The following is a 24,224-nucleotide window of genomic DNA, read 5'->3' as shown; positions in this document are numbered from 1 at the left end:
GGTCTTTACTTGTAAATAATTGTTTAACTTTATTAATAATTTCGGTTTCATAGTGTGTTATTTTTTCATTGGTATATAATGATCCTTTTATTTTTCTCTCCTCAGCATAATAGGCCTAGTGTCCTTTTTAGAGCTATCCGTTTAATAGACAAACGAGAAACTGTAACCTTTTTTGAAACTGAGAAATATTCTAAGTGAAAAAAGGTTATATGTATCGAACCAATTTTACTGTAGAAATAGTTGTAACTAATTACTGTTAATTGTATTAATTGAAAATGGAAACTTAACAGGATTTGAAGCTGTCATATCTGGATTTCTGACATGCACTGAAACAACGTTTCTTCAGAGAATTACAGGAGTTATGTATTCAAATAAATGTAATAATTAACATTTAACTATTTTTGTGTATCTTGGGTATTTTTCATAGTTGTATTAAAGCTGGGGTGTGTATATATATATTATATGTATAATACATACATAAACGGAAGAAGCAGCAGTGTAAAGTAACATGGCTGAAGACAAGCAGAACACATTTATTAAAAATATAAATTAGTGATGAATTACACGAGAAGTATATAGGAGATATTGACCACCGATAATCAAAACAGTTTTGGAACTTGCTGAACAAAACGAAGCAAGGTCATGTTCAAATGTTACACAAGGTAGAGCACATGTCATCAAAACAGTTTTATAACTCTCTGAAGAAAAGAAGATAGGACGTTAAGTTATTACGTTATCTATAGAACTGAACAAAAATTATTTGTAGAACTAATAAAACAAGAAGCAGGAGTTGGGATTACTTAATGTTGTATATGGACAAAATACAAGTCGCTGATTGAAATGGATAAATAGAATGATGGGATGTGATGCGGTGGTTTTTGTAGGTGTGAACACAGTCGGACTAAACTCATCAATTGTAGAAGTCACCAGTTGAAATGGATAAGTAGAATGATGAGATGTAATGTGGTGGTTTTCATAGGTTTGAACACAGCCAGACTAAATACATCAATTGTAGAAGTCACTAGTTGAAATGGATAAGTAGAATGATGAGATGTAATGTGGTGGTTTTCATAGGTGTGAACACAGTCAGACTGAACACATCAATTATATAACCCACTGACTGAAACTAAGAAGCAGCAGTAGAGTTGTGCAGTTCCTTGAGATTGGACAATAATATTTCGATAATTATATATATAAACTAGTGAAACTCTTATATAAACAAAGGTTAAAATAGGGGGAATCAGAAGATAAAGTTACGAAACGTTCTCCTGTCTATATGGAACAAGTGATTAGGGGTAGCTGACACAATATTTGAAAATGTTTGGAGGAATTTGAATAAGGGAACCTTTTATGTTGTCACTCAGAAGCATGCAAGGTATTATAATTGAGATTGTCATCAAAATTAATGATCATTAAAAATTCATTCTCCAAAATAACAGTCATATGATGGAAATGCTGATGATAAATTGGAAGGAAGGACTACATTGTCTAAACATGAGACAGGCGATGAGATGTAAGAAAACAGAATAGTGTACCCACTGTCGTGGACAGAGACGGATTTATGATTTTGTCCACCTTTTAGTAATAGTGACACATTATTGACTTTGTTACTATATGCTAATATATTGTATAGGATGTCATTGAAAAGAAATATGTATAGACTTTTTATGTTCAATATTTGTTATTATTCTGAAAAAAATGCCATCTTCTAAACTTGGCGCTCTAGGCCCATAGCTATAGCCTACTGATCCTGAACTATGCAGAATATACTGTTTAATGTGTGACTCAACTTTAAATCCTTCAATTGTGGCTTTAAATCCTGTTGGGCACTCCCACCCTCCCGGGGGCTCCAAATTTCCGTCTTAAAAAAAACAACTGTATATAAGTATCCGTGTTTCAGAACTTTTGTAATTTTATGTACTTTTAACGTTTATTATTTTATAACAACATAAGTAAATGAAATGCCAATTCTTAGATTTCATAGACTAAATTATTTAGAGCATTTTTATGTTAAATTTAGTATCGACATTTTGTTATGAAGACTTCTTTCAAGATCAGATTGCCAAAAAGAAGAAGGATCATTCTTATCGAATCTTTAAGAAAGTTAGTCGCATAGCAGGAGATTTTCCTCTGGCACAAGAACACACTGATGGAAGTCATCCCATTACAGTCTGGTGTAGTAATGATTATTTAGGAATGAGTCGACACCCAGAGGTCAAGAGAGCAGTAATGTAAGTATTTTATGAGATGTTATGATGAAAATAAAAATTCTATGAACAAAAAATCGTTTATTTGGTGTGATTTGTGTTGTTTTTCTACAGCTACATATGTTTTAATTGACAAATGAACTCGGCACTCGTCATTTTTTCACATTTTAGTTTTGCATATATATTTTCAAATAATCTGAATAGAAAACAACACAAAGTATTAATTATGAATGGAAGTTACGTCAAGTAAATTTATTCATGTAAGACAGCAGTCGGGACGTTTGGTGTAAAATGCTCGAGCACTTAAACAGTGAACTTTCTTAGGCCTATCCAGACCAAGAAAATGATGTTTAACCGCAGACGTCTTTTCACATTCCCTTTGTTTAATTCTTTAAGTTTTTCTGTGCAGTGATTTATAGCAGATAGAATGCAAGTCTGAAATTTTGTTATACATGCCCTATTAAGAACTTGTAAAGTACTAACGTATAAGAATGTGAAAAGAAAAAGTCAGTAGTTAACATTTCTTGAAGTAAACATGCTCCAGCATGGTTTTATCTTATGCTTTGAGCTACTGTACTTTGTTATTCAAAACGTTAAGGCAATTATCTGTAGAATATCTTTTATTCTTATTTATAACTCTTTATTTTGATTAGTTGTAAATAGAAGGTGATGTGCTTTGGAAGACATGCTGATGTCAGAAACATTGCTAAATTTTATGTAATAATAATGTTTATATATATAGTTTAAGTATCTAAATATTTTAAAACTATTATTTACGAGTTTTTATATTTATTATTGGCAAGAGACGAGAATATAAATACAACGATAGCTGTTTTATTCTATGACGTCACATTCTCACTTAAATCAACATTTTCAAACATAGGTATGTCCTTAATTAGGCTAGAGGGTGTTGTAGCTTATTAAAATAACGTTAATTGCCTTTTCATTAGTGTTTAATTTTGCTATATTCTTTAATATCCTACGATGAAAAAACAAGCATAGTTCACTGAACAAATCTACACTTAACTGAGAACAAATAAGCTGTGATTATTTGGCAAACAAACATGGGTGTCAAGCCGTGTGTAGCATTACCATGTGAAAAGCAACTTGTTCAAAGCTCACCCGTGTTTACCCGGTGTTTTAGTGAAGCTGTTGAAGCACATGGCTGCGGTGCTGGTGGAACCCGGAACATATCGGGAAATTCTCCATTTCACGAACTTCTGGAGAAAGAACTCGCTCGACTGCACAATAAAGAAGCAGCTCTACTGTTCACTTCGTGCTTTGTGGCCAATGACTCGACCTTGTTTACTTTGGCTAAAAGCCTGCCGGGTAACCTTCTAAACTTGTTTTGTAGTTATCTAGTTCTAGTGTATAGTCTTAGTCCGTATTCATTCCAGCAGTAGTGTTTAGGTCGACATTTAACACGAACGAAATTATTCTTTCAACTTTTTTATAATTACTTCTAGTCCAAAGTAATGCAGAGAATATTTTGAAAGACATATAAACTGCTATGGCAATCGTAAGCACAAAAATTTTGTATTTTTCAAGAAGTAGGGTGTTGCGTTTATCTTAAAGCTATATAGCAGGGGATATTAATTATTAATACATCAACAGATCAAGATAAAGACATGTAACTTCTACACGTATTCCTAACCAGATAGAAGTTTAAAAAACCTTAAATGTAGGAAGTATCACACTGAATAGAAGATAAAAACTATTTATGTACAGGCGATTTTTATCAACAGCTGCTAAATATTCAACGTACGTAAACCTTACGGTTTGCCTTATTGTTGTATTTGTTAGACAAATGTTTGATTTTATTTATTTGCAGACACAGTGGGCTATCTGTGCTCTGCCCATAACCGGTATCGAAACCTGGTTTCTAATGTTTAAGTCCAGAGACATACAGCTGTACCACTGGGGAGCTATATATAAATATAAGTGTGTGTGTGTGTGTTTTTTTCGTATAGCAAAGCCACAAAGGGCTATCTGCTCAACCCACCGAGGGGAATCGAACCCCTGATTTTAGCGTTGTAAGTCCGGAGACATACCGCTGTACTAGCGGGGGGCATAAATATAAGACTAAATACCAATTTATACGAAATTATTATAAAAATAAATTGAGTACTAAATTTCCGTTACGTTGAAAACTAAATTAATTAGTGCGCTTGGTTAAGCGAATTACACAATGCTTTGAGGTAGATGTCCGGGTCAACGTTTCGGCCAAATTGCCCTTACATCATTAACCCTAATAAATAAACCAACGAGTGATTTGTTAATGGTCATTTCTTTGAGTGCAGTATCCGGGTAACTTGGAATTGTGAACATAGCCAATTATTGTAAATACATAACTGTTCTTGCACAGTTAATCCATATATATATATATATATATAGAGAGAGAGAGAGAGAGAGAGAGAGGGAGGGAGGGAAGAAAAGAATGAGCCCCATACGCTTTATGACAAAATACGAATAATAAACACGTGTTCCTTTAGCTGTGAGCATTATAACTACCTCAAATCGATTACTATGGAACATATATATAATTCTGTGTTTTGCATCAAACGCTGAACTCGAACGTTCCTTTGAACAATATACAAATAAGCGGCAATACGAGTTGAAACAAAAAATAATGAATACGGAACGTTTGCAGCTTGCTTTGTGAAGTTTATCTGCTTTTAATAAATTATAACAATGTAAAACCCACCATGTAGTGAGTAACACAAATAGTGAACATCAAATTAAACTTGTATATTTGCTAGAGCAACACTGACTGTGTGTGTGTGGCTTGAGAAACTTTATTATACTTGGTAGAAAGTCCAAAAATAAAACCAGCCCACACTCAAGGGAATTGCTTAGTAGATTCTTGTGATTTTTATCCCCAATATTTCTGAAGTGCTTTTTTTTTTTCGCGGGGTGGGGGTATCTTGTACGCTTGTGATAACTGTGAATGAAATCTTAAGTCTCTGAGATTATAGATTGCTTAGTTGACATCATAATTGGTAGGTAATAGTAACAGAAATATTAATATGAACACACTGTGATGACCACAGTGGTCAGAAATTGTGTGAAAAACGTCTACGAATTTATCATTTATTATGCATAGATAGCTCCAATACTATACTGTTAAGAAAATCAAAAATTAATTATTTCATTAGGGCAAGTGATTATGTTTAATTATCAATTATTAAAACTAGAATTTTAAGTTTTGGGTTGAGTATAGTATCAGATGTAATCTATATGTTATATTCACCCTTGAAGTGTGGTCGTTAAGGTAACTGACACCTAAAGTAAGGTGGTTTAGAACATGAATGTTAAGTTATCCAACAGGCAAAAATTAATCGTTTTAATAGGGTAAGTGATTTATGCTCAGTTATTAAGTATTACAACTCAAATGTTAAGTTTTCAAGTGTGTCTGATGTCAGGTACTACTACCTGTATGCTGTACATACCATAACAGCGTGGTTACGGAGATAAACAACACATAAGATGTCTTAAAACATGGTTATTAAGATAAAAACACTTAACATTTAAAACATGCATGCTAGAGTGCAATACATAAAATTGTTTAGAATGTGATTGCTGGAGTATCTAACACATAAGATGATTTATGATGTGGTTGATAAGATAGACAACACAAAAAATGTCTTAGAAGATGGTTGTTAAGATTTTTTAAAATGGTGTTAGTTATGATCCGTGTACGCTTGATCTCAATTTGATGGGACAGCTGTAAGTCTTCAGATTTATAATGCTAAAATCTGGTTCGTTTCCTCTTGATGGACACAGCAGATAGCTCAATGTATTTTTGCTATAAGAAAACAGACACTCATATATATGTAAAAATGGCTGGTATGGATAGAGAAAAACTCTATGTAGAGGAGCAAACAATGTTTCGACCTTCTTTGGTCATCATCAGTTTCACAAAGAAAGAACGAGGTAACTGACCGATAGCTGACCATATGTTTGAAGGCGGTTGTGTAATTGAGTGTAGGAATATAGAACACGTACTTAGATGTTTGATTATATATTAACATAGGTATAAAGGTGTTCCTTTGTATTGGTTTATTTTGAGCTTGAATTGTTGTATATTAGAGACACAAGTAGAAAAATGGAAACCAGATTTAAAGAACACAAAAAGTCACCTTCACACGTTTTCCGAACACTGGAAATCAAATTAACTCAGTATAACCATAGAAAACATTCAAATACTAAATAAAGAAACAAACATAAACAAATGCAAAATTAAAGAAGCCTTACTACAACAACTCAAGCCCAAAATAAACCAATACAAAGGAACACCTTTATACCTATATTATATAATCAAACATCTAAGCATGCCCTCTATATTCCTACACTCAATTACACAACTGCCTTCAAATATGTGGTCAGCTATTGGTCAGTTACCTCTTTATTTCTTTGGGAACCTGAGGATGACCAAAGGTCAAAATGTAGTTTGCTCCTCTACATAGTTTTTCTCTATCATACCAGCCGTTTTTACGTCTGTATTTTTCTCTACAAGTGGGTTTTCATCACGAAACAGACACTGAGTTTGAGTACTACGTTTCTATGTTTGAATTGTAATAAATGTGTTGGAAAATATGGTGTCTGTGTGACAACTTGGTAGTTAAGACTTAAATTGTGAGCATTTGTTATTAGATGCATACTTTCTGTATCCCAACTTAGTTGTAAATGTAAATGTATATTTAAAGCTGTTAATACTTTATTGTTTTACACATTTCTCTCTCATTTAGTCATTGGGTGTTCAACAGTTACTCTCTGAGCAAAATATTAATAAACGTACTGAACATTCTGAAATGTAAGAGAGAAATTAGATAAATAATAATTTGCTTTGCCAAAGCAGAATGGTATATTTCAGTGCAGATGTAGACTATGCAAAACCATAGTCAAGGAAATAGGTTTGTTAAGATCGGTAGTGATGAGACTACGGTTAATAGTGGTTAAACAGGCATTAACATAGCATGATTTTTTTTTCCAAATTATGTTAACAAGACTTTACTTACCATGTTAACATACTATTTCTGTACATTGAAGGCTGCCACATGTTTTCTGATGCTGGAAATCATGCTTCCATGATACAAGGAATACGAAACAGCGGGGTGTCGAAGCATATCTTCCGTCACAATGATCCAGAACACTTGGAAGAAGTTTTGAGCAAAGTTGACATTGGTATTCCCAAGATTGTGGCCTTTGAAACTGTCCATTCGATGACAGGTAGGAATAAATTGTGTCTTACTAACATGTTGGAATAAGCTGTCCACTTATTGTTCAGTGGAAATAAACTTTTCACTTGGTGGGACTAGGATCAAATTATCCACTCAGTAACATGTAGAAGTACTTTAAACTTAGTAGTAGGTAGATAGGATTAAACTGTGTACTTAGTAGCAGATAAGAATATGAAATCCACTTATTGACAAATAGCAATAAGCTGTCTATTTAGCAGTATAGAGGAATAAACTGTACACCCAGTGGCAGATAAGAATAAGATGTCTACTTAGGAGCAGATAAGAATAAACTGTTCACTTGGTAGCAGATGAGATTAATTTGTTTGCTTACTGGCAAGCAGGAACAAACTGTCCCCTCAGTAACCAATAGAAATAAAATGTCTACTCATTGACATGTAGGAATAAGCCATGACTGGCACCTGCAGGATCTGCCCCATCTTGCCATGCAGTGTAGATAGAAATAAAGTATCACTTTACTAGCATTAATATTATGATGGTGCCTAGAATATTTCCAGTCAAAGTACTGTGTTGTTGTAGAGAAACACCATATCATTATACTGAGTGTAGCTCTGACATATCTGAGCTGTTACTGCTATGAAAAAAAAAGGTTAGCTAAGATTTGGATAATTAAACAGAAGTGTTAGTCAACTTAGTAAACTGTTGTCAGTTTATTAAAAGAAATTATAGACAGGTGCAGGGTACAGCAAGATTAATGTTAACAAATTAAAACAGAAATATAAAATCTTGGAAGAAGAAGATAGCATCATTTAGCCTTGACATTCAAAATTTGTTTCATAATTTTATTTATTTCTGCTTAATTCTTTAGGAGCTGTTTGTCCCCTGGAGAAGATGTGTGATGTTGCTCACAAGTATGGAGCAATAACATTTGTGGATGAAGTTCATGCTGTTGGTTTGTATGGTGAACATGGTGGTGGGATTGGAGAACGTGATGGGGTTATGCACAAAATGGATATCATATCTGGCACATTAGGTAAGGCTAACCCTAATTCATCATATACATGTACAGAGTATAAGGTGAAATTACATTATTCAAATTTAATCACAAAATTAATATTGTCTTTTTGACTTGCAACACACTATGACTGTGTGTATGTAAAGCTATAGGTAAATTATTGCAATCTGAATTTGCATTAAGGATCATTCATTGTCCAGATAATACTTATTACTTGTTCAAAAATAAGCTATACAGACCAGTTTATTAAGGCAAGAAAGTACACTAAATACTACTAAATAACTCTAAGAATATTTTTCCAGTTTGTCTGACTTTGTGGCTCAGTGTGAGTTTTTGTATCATGTGACTTGACTTGAGGTTTCATATATTTTCACACCATTGGCTACTGTTTAAGTAGATAGTCTGGCTTGGCCCTCTTAAGCTTTAAACATGTAATTTAATAGGCCTTGTTAAGCTTTAAGTAGATAGTTTAGCACAAATTTGTCAGGCTTTAAATAAATAAATTAAAGTACATCAGTTGATTGAGCTTTTAGTAATATTGTAAATAATAAAGGTGGTTGTTAACAATGACAATAATTGACATGGCACTGTCCTTTATAGTTTTGAATATATTAATGTTGTCATTTATTGAAGTCACACTTTCTCGAAAACAAAACAACTTTTGAAATTTTGAATTATCATTAGGAAAAGCATTTGGAAACATTGGAGGCTACATTGCTAGTACATCGTCTTTGGTGGATACAGTTCGAAGCTATGCAGCAGGTTTTATCTTCACCACCTCTCTTCCTCCCACGGTTCTAAAGGGAGCATTGACTTCTATTCAGGTTTCTTTTACATCTACTGTGATTTTATTTTATAGAAGTTAAGAAATTATAATTGATCTTATTAAAATGCATAACAGGGTTATTGTTATTTAATGTGCATATATCTCATCATTGATTTATTTCATTTGTAAAACATCTTGTCAGGTATTGAAAAGCGAGGAAGGCAGAATGCTGCGAGAAAAGCACCAAAACAATGTCCGATATCTTCGTAAAACACTAATGGATGCTGGAATTCCTGTTGTACATTGTCCATCTCACATTATTCCTGTTCACGTAAGTATAGTTAGGTTAATTCTATCACCTGTAAATCCTTTCTTGTTCTGAACTTTATACACAATGATATAAAAGCTGACAAAACTTGCATAAAAGATTAAAAACTTTGTGGTTCCAATACTCATGTATTTGACGTATTTCAGTATTTTGTATTGGAGCTTTTGGGGCAGGTTTAGTACATTGCCAGAAAAATTATTATTAACTAGTTTTGTAATTCAGCATATGTTTTTCTTTGTAATTTGTTCACTCTGCAATAATAATATGAGAAACAAAAACAATACACAATTGAACTAGTTGGATAATCAAAGTGTCAAGATATTTTACTTAGAATTACATCATTATTATGGAATTTATTTTCATTTGATGAAAAATTATTACCTTCAAATGTTTATACTTTTATATGTAAAACTTGTTTGAATAGCTTGGTTCTTGATGACTACCAATCTAACACAACACTAACTTTTTTTTAATTAGATTGGCAATCCTTGGTACTCTACCAAAGTGTCAAATGAACTGATTTCATTGTACGGACATTATGTTCAGGCCATCAATTATCCAACTGTTCCTCGAGGTGAAGAAAAGCTTAGAATTGCACCAACCCCATTCCATACTCAACCCATGATGGACACATTTGTACGAGACCTCGTGAGTGTGTGGCGTAACTTGAAGCTGCCTTTAAGAGACGGGATTTGTGAAAAGGTAAATATAATTACTGAACATTTCAGTATGCAGTCAAAAAGCAGTCGTTTTTTTGTCACATAGTTGTATATGTTTTTACCCAAAAGAACTGTCTTGAAGAATTGTTAGAATATAATAAAATTACCAAAAGAATGTCTTAAATCAGAAATAAGGCCAGACATTAAACAAAATATTAATACTTAATAAACCAGAAGATCATATTAAGCCTGAAATTTGAGGGAATGAAGAAGTATTTATGTTAAGTAATTTTAAGCCCATGATGAAACATGCAATAGATACTTGGGACAATAGTACCTTTATTGAAAATTGCATATATTTTATTAACCAAAATTCAATAGGGGATAATGTTGGCAATAAAACTCAGATGTAAATGGCACTGGTTACAGTGAATGAATTTGACAATATTAATAAATGATAAAGTCCTTGCTGTGAAGAGGAGAATAATATGGCATTTGTAATACAATTATAAATTCGTTATATGCTTGCTACTCAACTACTAGTTCTTGGCAAAAATTACAAAAATCTCTATAGGCAGCCATTATGAACTGCTCCTGAAATCAGTCCAGAAGAAGCAACAAATTTCAGCAGATGGTGCCAAAAAATATAACCAGTTGTGCTCAGGACATCTGGAACTATTCATACTACACATGGTGCTGTTTTTGGGAAATGTGCATAGTCTATTAGATAAAACAACAAACATACAAAATAACTAATGTCTTGGTACCACTATCTAACTGTTATATCACAGGTAATGGATAACACACTTATTTCCATGCTCAACACAAGAACTGAATAAACAACCAGTTAAGTAAATCAAACTGGGTAACAAGCCAGATGATGTTAATAAATTAAGTAAAGCACTTGAGAATCAGACTAAATACCAGTTATTACTGCTACAAAGAATTTTCTGTAAAGTTATGTAGGCATAGGTTATATTATTGAAACACCATAACTTGTGAACTAACAAACAATTATGAAGTAATAAAATATATATTTTTTATTGTTATGAAATTATCACCATTTTGTTTTAAAATATATATTAAAAATATATACTAACGTTAAACACACGATATTATGGAAGACAGTGGTAGTCTATTAAAACTCAAGTACTAATATTGAAAGTGCAGAATAATCAATCAATGAATTTACAAGTAAATAAATTCTCCACATTGATTTTCTTTTAGTAACCACTGAAGTTTGTATAAAAGTATAATTAAGTCCTATGATTTAACTCTACTTTTTGAAACATTCCTAATACAATTTAAGGTTACAGTTTGGGAATCAAAACAGATATTACTTTGTCTACTGCTACCAATGAATTTTATACTGTAGTTTTAAGGAAGTATAATAAATGTTATTACATTCTTTATTTATTGTTTTATATTTTAGAAATGTGAATTTTGTGAGAAGCCGTTATATTTTGAACATCTGGAATCACGAGTTCTGCCACCTTGTGGAAATCGTTTTGGATGTCCCCAGATGGTTGCTGCACATTAACATGAAATGTGTTTGTTAAAGTAAAGTAACAGTGGTTATGAGTTAATTTTAAAAGCATTAAATATCTTTAGTTTTTATACTTTTATTATTTCACATGTTTAAAGGTATATTTTATTATCCAACTTTGAAGTTAGCTATTATATAAAAAAAAGTATTACACTGAAATAAAGATTTTGCACACTTGAAGCTTACAAGCATACGTTTTCTTTATGACACATACGCATATTAGAATTGTATTATATCTTGTATTATCTACACACTCTAGATAATGTTTTGATTTATGTAATGTACATACTACTTACATGTTGTCTCTTGTACAGTTTATGCACTTTAGTTGCATATTTCACGTAGTTCCAATTTGGTTATGTGACATTTACTGATGCGAGGAAGAAATTGTCTATTTAAGACATATTTTACATTTTACAATTATTGCAAACTCTGAGTAGTTCTTTTTTTTCTGTACATTGAGCAATTGACATTACTGTACTCTTTCAGCTGGTTTAATTTTGGCTTTCTTTTAAGATCTGTGTAAATGTTTACATCAAAGTTATAATTGTTCATTCATCTCGGTAACTACTGGATATGCGAGATGTCAATTTGATGTCTGGTAATGTAAGCCTAGCTTTAAAACTCATTGTGATATTTGGTTTGGTCACCATGTCTTATAAAACACCTAACCATAATATTTAGCATGCTTTCTATATCCTTTGCATTGAAATTTCTGAAGGGCATTAAGATAGTAGGAGGCTGGGGTTTTGGTGTCCTTCTCTTTATTCTTTGAGATTTCGGTTAATCAGTTGGTTTTTTTGTTTCTGAGAAGTCAAATTGATCTTGTAACTTTCAGTCACTTCTTAAATTCTTTTAGAATTGAAATGAGAAACATCTGGTATTGTCCAAACAAATACAGCAACACAAACTAGTTCTGTAAAATATATTAAAAAAAAAACTTGCTTATAAAGCATGAGAGACCCATTAGATAAGACCTGTTATTTATTTGTTTTGACAGTTAGCAGGTCATGGGACTGGAAGAACTCAAAGAACCTGATAGTCATGGAATACGTGAAGAACAGGGGTTTTAAGAAATAACACGGTGTGCTTATTAATCAAAGTAATATGGAAGACTTATACATAACCTATTAACTAACTTATATCAAGATAAACAATATGTACCAGAAAACACCACTATTAGCTTTCATTAACCACCTTAACCTTATACTAGTAAAGTTCAGTGTTCTTAAGTTGAAAGAAAACGTTCTAAATAATGTTTAAAAGGAAAATATGAATTTTATTTTAGATAATTCTAGCTAATCTTGGTGCATCATAAAATTACTGAAAAGTTGTATACCAGACCTATTACAAGGAGTATTGAAAACGGAAATGAGGAGAAAGCTGAATCTAACGAAGTGGCTGTCTTTATGCAATATCTAACCGAAATAAAGTTACTCAAAGTTTCTAGACAATACTCATTAATAGAAATACGTAAAATTTTGTGTGGAGTTTCCTTCACTATGCACGCGCTTTGTAAGTTTATCTGTATTAGAAAGCTAAATGTGAAATGTTTTCTACCCATTAAACTCTGTAATGCTTTTAGGGGACTTAAACCATATTTTTGTTTGATGCCGTGATGAATTGCCAGCATTGTATTAACTCTCTAATAGTTGCAACATTCGAAAATATTGACGCTACTTATCTAGTTTTGAGCAAAACCATAAATGAAGAATTGAAATAGTATCTTCAGAACTATTTGTTATATCCCTTCACATCATAGAGTCAGGGTGGAGTACAACAATTAAATCAAATGGTAAAACTCTAGGTAAACACTAGATATTGTAAAAAGTAAAAGAATGGTTGAGTGACAGGATATTCTACAAACTCGTACAGTTAAAGTAAGAACATTAACAAACCGATTTAAAGGATGCAAGTGTGAATAAAAACAATGACCATATTCATATATAGGAATATCTTGTGCAAATATAACTGTGTCCCTCCACTCAAAGGAAAGATTGTACAGACTTTTGAAAGTATTTTAAAACAAGGTACACAAATGTGCATAGATTCAAGAATTATATATTTATAAACGGCTGGTATGGATAGAGAAAGCACTAATAGAGAAACGAACAACGTTTCGACCTTCTTCGGTCATCGTCAGGTTCACAAAGAAGAAAGAACTAACTGACCGATAGCTGACTACATGTTTGAAGGCGGTTGTGTATTTGAGTATAAAAATGTAGAGAGCGTGCTTAGATGTTAGATTATATTTATTAATGTAGGTATAAAGGTGTTCCTTTGTATAACATTTGTCGAGTTCAGTAACGTCTCAAGAATATAAGGGACATTTACATTTTAACTCTACAAAATCAAAATAAAACTGTTATGGGACGATTTAACCTTACATATCGTTATCTAGCTAAACAAACCAAACTTACATTATAAGATTGTCATTGCACATATGAATCATGACGTCAATCGATTAATCAATACCGACACTTATAGATGGAGGAATATAGATAATTGCTCCGAAGAAAAGCGTTTGTACGATAAAATTTGGTTAAATGACATGGAGCTAAAGAATAAAACTTACTGCATGAGAGTAATAATGAAAAATAGTTTCGAGCGCACGATCTTCTCATGTTTTCTGTAGTTCACTTATCTTTCAACAGATAGCAGCACTTTCTGAACGTTTTTGTAACTATTGCGCAGTTGTATACACTGTTACTTGAGCTCTGCAAAAAACAAGAAAAGAGTAGTTGAATTTTTAAATCGACTATTTTGGTATGAGAGTTAAAAGCTTAGATCCTTATAGAACAAAAAAGAAGATTACCTCAGCTACTATCGACGTTTTATTTAGTTATTTGATATCTCGATTTAAAGGTGTGGGTGTGTGTATGACAACCAAATGCTTGTTTAACGCTCTGTATCTACCGAACAGTTGATCTTATAGAAACATTATTAAACCAGAATGCTTCTTGTCAAGAAGACATTGCAAAAAATTATCAATTTTCAGTTCCCAAAATTACCATTAATATCAACGTTGATCTGTCGATTTCCATTTGTGCTGAACAGACTGTCTGAGAAAAAAACTCATTAAGAAAAAAGTTTTTTTAAGTAAGGAATTTTGCAACAAAAACACGAAAGAGAAAAATTTCTTCTATTTAATGATTAAAATAAATATTTCGAAGAAAGCAGCATGAACAGCCAAAACATGTATAAAGAAAAAAAACGTGTTTGAGGATATATTTGTTGTTGTCAAGTTTATATATATGCACGCACACACATAGGTAGAACCTCACAAAACTGTTAAGACAAGAGAATATTTTGTAATTCTTTCCATTTTATGAGGCTAATTCTTCCATGACATTACAGAATGTAAATTTCAACACTATGGCAATGCTTCACTGATTCCTGTTGACAAGTGAATGAGCCAGGGAGAGAATACTTATTATTCTTTAAAATTCCTATATACTTGTACCAAAAGCATGTCATAAGGGTTCTGCTTGAATGAACATACTGATCAAAGTTAGGATCTGAAATAACTGTCATGATACCTCATGCAATGTCTTAACTATATAGAAAAAAACCACAAAAAATAGCAAAGCGCTAGTAACCTAACCTGACCTAAAGTATGGAACCGGTCCATGCTAGAAGAAATCAATTTAACAGTACTCCACAAATAAACTTTGATAAAAACACTATATATTGAGTTTTGTTGTCATGGCAGGGAAAAAATAAAAACAAACAAAAAAACTAGAGAATTGTTAGTAAAGCATAGAATTTGCGTAAAAGCTTTACATGATGCTTGTTGGACTTTCCCACAAATTGCTGTAAACTTAAAATGCTGCCTAAACACTGTAAAGTACACCATAGGCCTGGATCGTGAAACTGAGACAGATTAATTTAAAATAGGAAATGAAGAGGCAGAGCACGAAACCAATTATGCTGATGTTTTCAGGAGAGGCAGTTTTGTGGCTTGGGAGGGGTGTTTTTCTGTTGAAGTGACAGAAGATATTTGCAAAATAGATGGAAAAATGGACCAGCTTATACAATAAGATAGCGGTCTGTCATGGTAATGTATTTTTAACAAGAGATTCTCCTGCTAATAAGATAATGAACGCAAACACTCATCGAACCTATACAGAGTCAATTAGCTAAGAAAGAAGCTGATTGAGTCATTCAAATTATGCTATATCCGCTATAGAGCTCCGATCTCGACCCAATTAGGTAAATCTAGGATGTGATAGATCAAAAACTTGACAAATCAAAAGTTACTTCTAAAGAAACTTTATGTGGGTGTATTAGAGACATGTGAAGCAAAATTCAAAAGGACGTTTTGATTAAATGTGTTTCATAAAAGACTGAAAGACTGTCTGCAGTTATTAAAGTTAAAGATGGGCACATAAAATATTAAATGTTTGTTAAACTCAATCACTTCCACTGAGTTTCTGTTGTACTAACTCTAAAGATTAATAAATGTTAATGTTTCACCTGTGATTTACCTACCACTGTTCATTGAAAGTAGCTTAAAACTTAATCTCTGACCTTGTCCTAACATTTTTGCACAAAACTGTATATATGCATTGTTACGTTTTAAAATCTACTTCGGATGAGTTTCCGATTTATTACACTACGTACGTTATGCATTACTATTTTAGATAATTGAAAATTTGAACTTAGAAATTAATCAGATGTTAATACGTATCAAATACTAAGCATTATTCACAATTATAGCTTCCGAGGCTTGTAGTATACTAACTGTAGCGAACAACAATATTATATGTCTGTTTCTTGTCGAGTCGATTTATAAACTTTTAGGCGAGGTTCTAGAAAGTTCAATTGGCAAAAATACTGGTGTTACGTATTATTATTTATTTCGGTCGAGTCTTTGATTTATTATGTTATGTACGTTATATGCAGTTATGACAGAAATTGTTTGTAACCCTTGCGTCCTGAGTAGTTTTTGCTCATAACTTAAAAAGTATCAAAATTAGCCTAATAGGCGTATAATATATTATACTAACACACATCTACATAACTTTTTTACGTAAATTAAACAAATAACCAAAAATAGGAGGAGCAGAAAGTGTTCGTACATTTCAGAACGTGTGAAAAAAACTGATATTCCCGTGAAAAGTTTGTTTAGTTAGGCAAATAAACTACATTATACCATTCCAGAACTAGACACTGGGTTCATAATTACTGGAATTTAGCCAGCAAAAAGTGTACTTCCGGCAATTTAGCGCCGTCTCCATCATTATCTGTTTGGTCATCATGACGAACAAGAAACAACTGTCCAGTGATTTAAAAAAACGAATTATTGTAAAATACAAGTTTCGTGTGTCTCTTTCCGGTATTGCTACACAACTTAATATGCCAAAATGTGCTGCTCAAAGCATAATTGCCAAGTTTAAGCTTACAGATCAACTGCTAATCTCCCTCGTTCCGGACGCCCCACCAAAATTCCAGAGAGAGCCAAGAGGAAAAGGTTCTCAGAGAAGTTAGTAGAAAACCTCGTTTAACACGTAATGACATATAAAAACTGGTAAGGGAAACTGGGGTTGAAGTAAGCACCTCTACACTTACGAACATGTTACGCTGTTCTGGGTTCAAAGCAAGCCGTCCTCGTAGAACTCCATATTTAAAGCCTGTTTAGTTAAGAGCACAATTTAGGTATGCAAGAAAGCATGTAAATAAACCTTTTACCTATTGGAAGAGTATTCTTTGGTCAAACGAGACTAAAATCGAGCTTTTCGGCCACAATGATGTTCTCAATATTTTCCTTAAGAAGGGGGAACGAAATATTCCAAAGAACACCGTCCATACAGCTAAACACGAAGGTGGCTTGATCTTGCTATGGGGTTCCTTCAGCTGTTCTGGTGTAGGCAGCCTTTACCGCGTCAACGGAATCACGAAAAAAGAAGAGTACATTGATATATTCTTGATATATTAACAAGAATGATGCTCGGAACCTGCGGCTTGGGCGTCGTTGGATCTTCCAGCACGACAATGACCCTAAGCACACATCGAAATATGTGCAATTCTGATTGCAGAGGAACCATATAAGCGTTCTGGAGTGGCCATTGCAATTACCCGATCTCAACCCAATTGAAAACGCTTGGCATGAGTTGAAGACCAGAGCTCATCAGCGTCATCCGAAAAACTTGCAAGAGTTGGAGGCCTTCTATAAAGAAGAATGGAAGAAAATACCAGTCGAGTACTGTCAAACCATCATGGAGGGCTATGAGGAGAGATTGCGTCAAGTAATTCACCTGAAAGGCTACACAACTGACCATTAAAGTAGATGCACAAACACTTTCTGCCCCTCCTATGTTTGGTTATTTGTTTATCAACAGTTTATTTGTCGTTCAAGTTACATAAAACTTTATGTAAATGTGTGTTAGTATAGTATTTATATGACACCATACTTTCATTATCCTAATCGTGATACTTTTTACGTTATGAGGAAAAACTACTCACGACACAGAGGTACGAACTGTATTACTGCTTCAAATAACCAGAAATTTGAGCTTGCGTTTAGCTGTTAATTTTAATTTTAATATGTATTAAATTTATGTTATTTGCCAACTAGATTGATACAAAAAATTTCTTTCTTAACACAAATATATTTTAATACACAAACAATAATATAATTTATAATAACGGTTATTACAAATAATGATTTGTATACACCAGTTTTACAAACTTACAAACAGTATTGAGTCTTGTGTCCAGTTTTAGAACTGAAGATTTTATCGATGATCCAGGTTCACGACGAGCAAATTAATTTTGAGTTGATATTGTCACACCTAGCTTGAGCTAGCTAACTTGATTTGGCCTCACATCGCTGAAGTTTTACCGATTAAAATATTTAATGTCTTCGTATAAATATTAACGTCCGAAGTTAATTTACTAAAGTTAAACGATTTGTAATGTTCGAAACTTATAAACTCGCCTGGTCCAATCCTATAGTGTTTTTTTTTTTTTTTTATGGTTAGTAAGCGTTAATCAGAATTATAGCCTCCGAGGCCTGTAGTATAGTGACTGCAGCTGACTAATAATGATTTGTCTCTTGGCGCGTTCATTGATATAGTTTAAGGCGAGATTATGAAATGTTCGACAATGTTCGAAAAAACACTAACGTTTTCGTGAAACAAATGTTGTTGGTTCTTACTCTCATGAATCTTCTACAACGTTAGAGAACAGGTGGAACTTGTGCAGTACACATCCAACAATTTACGTCATATTAAGCAAATTGAAACACACGTAGGTATTGAAAAAAACGCATAACGGTAAAAACGTTACTACACACGTATTTATACATTGAGGTATTTAAGTTTTCCTTGCACTCTGTAAAACGATAAGGAACGATAACATACAATGTAAAAAAATCCCCGCGGCAATTTAGAGAACCTGGGTTCTGTATTTTGCTGGATGCACCCATAGCTATGCAATCCAAACATTTTTGCCAACAACTGCAGTTAGTATCAACAAACGAGATGAAGTTTTCCTTGTTGAAATAACCCACAGAATAACAAAATGCAGCTGCAAGTGGCTCATTTGACAATCATATTTCATATATGCTAAGATCCAAGACATTGGGTTGACTGCACAGTTTATGTTTATTCATCACTGTTTTTAAGAAATTTACCTTTTAATTGTGTTTATGGGCAACTTTATGTTCAATATAAATGAAAAAGTGATAAATTCGCTATCCGTATGTTTATAAAGCATATATAGCAGCACTGCTGGCGTATAATTGTTAAATTAACTTACTTCTGTCCAGGTCCGGCATGGCCAGGTGGGTTAAGGCGTGCGACTCGTAATCTGAGTGTCGCGGGTTCGCATTCTCGTCGCGCCACACATGCTGGCCCTTTCAGCCGTGGGGCGTTATAATGTGACGGTCAATCCCACTATTCGTTGGTAAAAGAGTAACCCAAGAATTGGCGGTGGGGATGATGACTAGCTGCATTTCCTCTAGTCTTAAACTGCAAAATTAGAGACGGCTAACGCAGATAGCCCTCGAGTAGCTTTGTAAGAAATTCAAAAAAAAAAAAAAACTTCTGCCTAGAGGAAACAGCTTGAAGTTTTGCTAATACGAGGTCTGTTAAAAAAATACGCGGACAGACGTCATAAAACAAAATGTACTGTATTTAGAAGTTACAGGTCTGGAACCCCTTCAAAGTACTCTCCTCCCCAACGCACACACTTATCCCAACGGTGTTTCCACTTGTTGAAACAGTCCTGGTACGCTTCTTTTGTAATGTCCTACAGCTCCTTCGTCGCATTTGCCTTAATCTCGGGAATCGTCTCAAATCTTCTTCCTTTCAAGGGTCTTTTGAGTTTGGGGAACAAGAAAAAATCGCAAGGAGCAAGGTCAGGTGAGTAGGGGGGGGGAAGAACAGTGATCGAGTGCTTGGCCAAAAACTCACGAGTACTGAGGCACAAATTTCCCAGCAACGCGGTGCATCTTCAATTTTTCGGTCAAAATCTTGTAACAAGATCCAACTGATATCCCACACTCTTCAGCAAGCTCCCTGACAATCAGACGTCGATTTGCCCGCACCAGGGTGTTGATTTTGTCGACGTGTGGTTCGTCAGTTGACGTGGAAGGACGTCCAGGACGCTCATCATCTTCAATGGACTGTCGACCATTTTTAAAACGTTCATGCTACTTGAAACATGCCGTACGCTTCATAGCAACATCACCATAAGCCGTGTTAAGCATAGCAAAAAGTTTCAGTCGCAGATGCTCCAAGTTTAACACAAAATTTCACAGCAAGTCGTTGCTCCTTCAGGTTATTCATTCTGAAATCCGCCAAACGAAAAAATCGCACTTCACTTAAAACCGCGTAGCTAATACACAAATGAAGATATCTGCAATCGGGAAATGGCGTCGTAATCAGCTGATCTGTGCGAACCTAGCGACACCAAGCGGATTCCCCTGGAATCAACTGGAGCCGCGCAATTCAAACAGTCCGCGTATTTTTTGAACAGCCCTCGCATAACTGTAAAAGATAATGAAATCAAAGGCCTCATATTCCCACTCATAGAGAATAAAATTAATATTTTTCATCTGAGGGCGTAGTGACTCAGAGAATGACCCTATGTTTTTCAAGTAGAATGTTTCAGCTCATAGCTCTACTTCATCTCTTGCTGTAATTAGTTATGAATCCTCTTTTCTCTCTCTTTTTTTTTTCGCGAAACGTAACACTACCCATTGAAGTTATCTTAATTTTTTACTTTGTATGAACCAGTGAGGCATACTTTAAAGTAAACATCTGTCGTTCAACATGAATTTCTGTTTTATTCCGGAAAAGCTGAGAACTATGTCTTTACTACCTGACGCATGTTAAGATTTTAAATACTTGATGAAATGAACATCTAACAGTAGTAGAATGTTTCGGAAGAATTCATAAACCTCTATTATTAAAATCATTAAATAACACACATACATGTATATATATATATAAATATTTATAAATAAAAAAAGATTTAGATAGAACATTTGGAAATATTTAATAAATTCATCATTGCTCAAAAGAATTAAATAATAATTGAAATTAATAACATCTTAACTGAGAGAGAAAGGGAAAAGGAACACTCTCACAAAATAATACCAAATACTTCCTCAGTCCGTTTTTTTTTTTTAATGGTGCATATAACGATACTTTATGTAATTTGAAATGTAAATAATTAGTCATTTCGTCTATGTTCGTAACAAATAAACATTTGGCAGAGGTGGCTTCACATCATTAAGATGCACAACATTTCACTTCAGTGTGGAGTATAGACACAGCTAAAGTCTAGGGACAACTTGACGTCAATGATACATGTTTAAGGTCAGTGTTCAATAAGATTCTTTAGTATCTTTGACCAGCTTCTCTGATGGAACTGTTTAGAGGACATTGCTTGATAGAATGCAACTTGTCTATTAAGTACATCTCACACATGCTTGATGAGATTTTAGTCTGCATATCACTTCATTTGGTCAACTTACTCATCTTCAAACAATGTGTCGACCAGTATAGAAATGAGGATATATTTTATCATCCATTAAGCTAGTGTCAGGTTGGATTACACCAGCATGTGGCAGAACAAAGGATTTTAAAATGTGGCCTTTATAACATGTGTCAGTAACGGTGCCAGTCTGCAGGATACAGAAGTTGGCATGTCCAAGAATACTTATTTCTGCTCAGACTATTTCTTTGTGTGTTATGTTTCAGTTTATAAATAGGGCATTGCTCTCTTTGTATTAATACATGTTTGTTCTCAGATAGCATTGTGAATATTAACTCACCTGTAAAACTAATTTTGCAGAAGAACTTTTATTTTGTGCCTTGTTGGTACTGAGACGGACCTTGCGAAAGTGATTTTTATCTGTATACTGCTAGAGTTTCGTTACAGCTGTGAATATATAACTTAGCCTTGGAACAAGTTCCTTCAAATTTTATTCATGATGTCAGAAAAACACGTAGGTTAAGAGTCTTAATATAAAATTATAATAACCCTATAGCCCGATTGAAGTAAATTTTATTTTATTTTTCTAAGTATATATATATATATATAATAATAATTGTTGTTGCTGTTTTGAATTAAGCACAAAGCTACACAATGGGCTATCTGTGCTCTGCCCACCACTGTTATCGAAACCCGGTTTTATAGCGTTGTAAGTTCGCAGACATATCGCTGAGCCACTGGGTAGTTATATAATAATTAATGAAAGTAAAAAACAAATCAACTGGCAAAAACAAAATACTTGAAATTTTAGCATTCGAGTAAAATAATTGTCTTGTGTTAAATATTAAGGAACGGATTAGAAATACTACAGAATGGTCAGACAAATTTGCCTGGACAGTGGCAGAAAGGTATGTATGCGACCCTACAACGCTGGAAACCAGGTTTCGATATCTGAGGTGGGCAAATCACAGGTAGCTCATTGTGTAGCTTTGCACTGAACTTCGAACAAAGAAATTCATAAGTAATAAAAAATGAATATAAAATCAAACTGATGTTACATCTTCATTAATATATTTCTTCACCTACTTATCTACTATTTATTTTCTGTTTTGTTAATATCTTTTTAAAAATGTTATTAACATACTGAACAATCATTTACAGATATTGTTTATTGTTGCAATTTTCAAACAAAAATCACAGGTGCAAATTAACATTTGCAATAAAGTTAGAAGGTCTTGATTTCGCTTGTTCGTTTGTTCTAAAGCAAAGCCACATTGAGTTATCTGTTGTGTCAACCGCGGCGAGTTCAACCACAAATTCAAGTGTTGTAACTCTTGAAACTTATGCCATCTCATAAAAGACCTTTCTGTAAAAAAAAACATTTCTTTCAGAATTCGTCAATAAAGACTCAGCACTAGGTCTGAAGGCTTATAACACTAAAAACTAGGTTTCCATACCCGTGATGGACACAGCATAGATAACCAGTTGTGTAGCTTTGTGCTTACTACGAGCCCAAATGTTCAGAATCCTTGATATTGTTTAGGTAAATTTAATATAACTATTGACAAATTAAATGATTTAGTTTGCTTGTCGTATTATGGAAGTGGGATATGGATGACAAAATTATTTGTTTGGAAACACAATACTCTTTCTGTTTTAGTGCAAAACTATATTTAGGAATATATACACTCTGTAAACTGCGGGGAAATGAATTCTGAATTTTTAGAATTGTAAGCCTTTAAACTTACCGCTGATTCACCTAGAGTTTGGTTAGTTTTGACCTCTGACGTAATTTCGGAGTCTCCATTTCTAATGTTCACGCTCGTGTATATGCGATTTGGTTTGTTTTTTTTTATTTTGCGAAAAGCCACTCAAGGGCTATCTGCGCTAGCCGTCCCTAATTTAGCAGTGTAAGATTAGAGGGAAGGCAGCTAGTCATCACCACCCACGGCCAATTCTTGAGTTACTCTTCTACCAATGAATAGTTGGATTGACCGAAACATAATAACGTCCCCATGGCTGAAAGGACGAGCATGTTTGGTGTGACGAAGATTCGAACCCGCGACCCTCAGATTACGAGTCGAGTGCCTTAACTACCTTGTCCGATCTTTCGGTGAATCGGTCAGGGCAAGTAACCCTTTCTTAAACGATTTAAATCAAAACATCAGCTTGACACACCATAATTGAAAATGAGTCTACTTAGCTGTAAAGTCTAATTCGTTGTTTGTTGTTATTTTTATCGAACAACCCCCCCCCTCCAGTGGCACAGTGGAATGTCTGAGGGCTTATGACTCTAAAAACAAGGTTTCAATACCGGTGGTAGGCAGAACACAAATAGCCCATTGTGTAGCTTTGTGCTTAATTCCAAATCAATCAAATGAAATTTATCGAACAAAAATCACAGATTAAAGTTAAATCTAAAGCATGAATCCTAAGGTAAAATAATAAATATCTCTGTTCTATTTTAAAGGAAACAGATTACAATATTTTTTAAATTATAACAAATCACGGTGACATTAGACAGAGAGGTCGCTAGGTATTTAAAATTTACGGGGCTCAG

General features: G+C 33.7%; 1 protein-coding gene across 3 annotated transcripts in view; it reads left to right on the top strand.

Annotated features, from left to right (window-relative positions):
- Alas (5-aminolevulinate synthase) overlaps positions 1 to 11,899 on the top strand; it is a 37,477-nt gene extending 25,578 nt beyond the window's left edge. For all 3 annotated transcript variants that reach the window (XM_076457072.1, XM_076457073.1, XM_076457074.1), the window contains 8 exons: positions 2,021 to 2,231; positions 3,352 to 3,536; positions 7,257 to 7,436; positions 8,274 to 8,438; positions 9,105 to 9,244; positions 9,389 to 9,517; positions 9,992 to 10,216; positions 11,606 to 11,899. In XM_076457072.1, coding sequence (XP_076313187.1) covers positions 2,021 to 2,231; positions 3,352 to 3,536; positions 7,257 to 7,436; positions 8,274 to 8,438; positions 9,105 to 9,244; positions 9,389 to 9,517; positions 9,992 to 10,216; positions 11,606 to 11,713 — 1,343 coding nt within the window. In that variant the 3' untranslated portion in view covers positions 11,714 to 11,899. The remainder of the gene's footprint in view (positions 1 to 2,020; positions 2,232 to 3,351; positions 3,537 to 7,256; positions 7,437 to 8,273; positions 8,439 to 9,104; positions 9,245 to 9,388; positions 9,518 to 9,991; positions 10,217 to 11,605) is intronic.
- Positions 11,900 to 24,224: the final 12,325 nt, after the last annotated feature.

The sequence above is a fragment of the Tachypleus tridentatus genome, chromosome 9 (assembly GCF_004210375.1).
Source record: "Tachypleus tridentatus isolate NWPU-2018 chromosome 9, ASM421037v1, whole genome shotgun sequence".
Classification (NCBI taxonomy): domain Eukaryota; kingdom Metazoa; phylum Arthropoda; class Merostomata; order Xiphosura; family Limulidae; genus Tachypleus; species Tachypleus tridentatus.
Note: the sequence above shows the minus strand (reverse complement) of the source record. Positions and strands in the feature narration are given on the sequence as shown.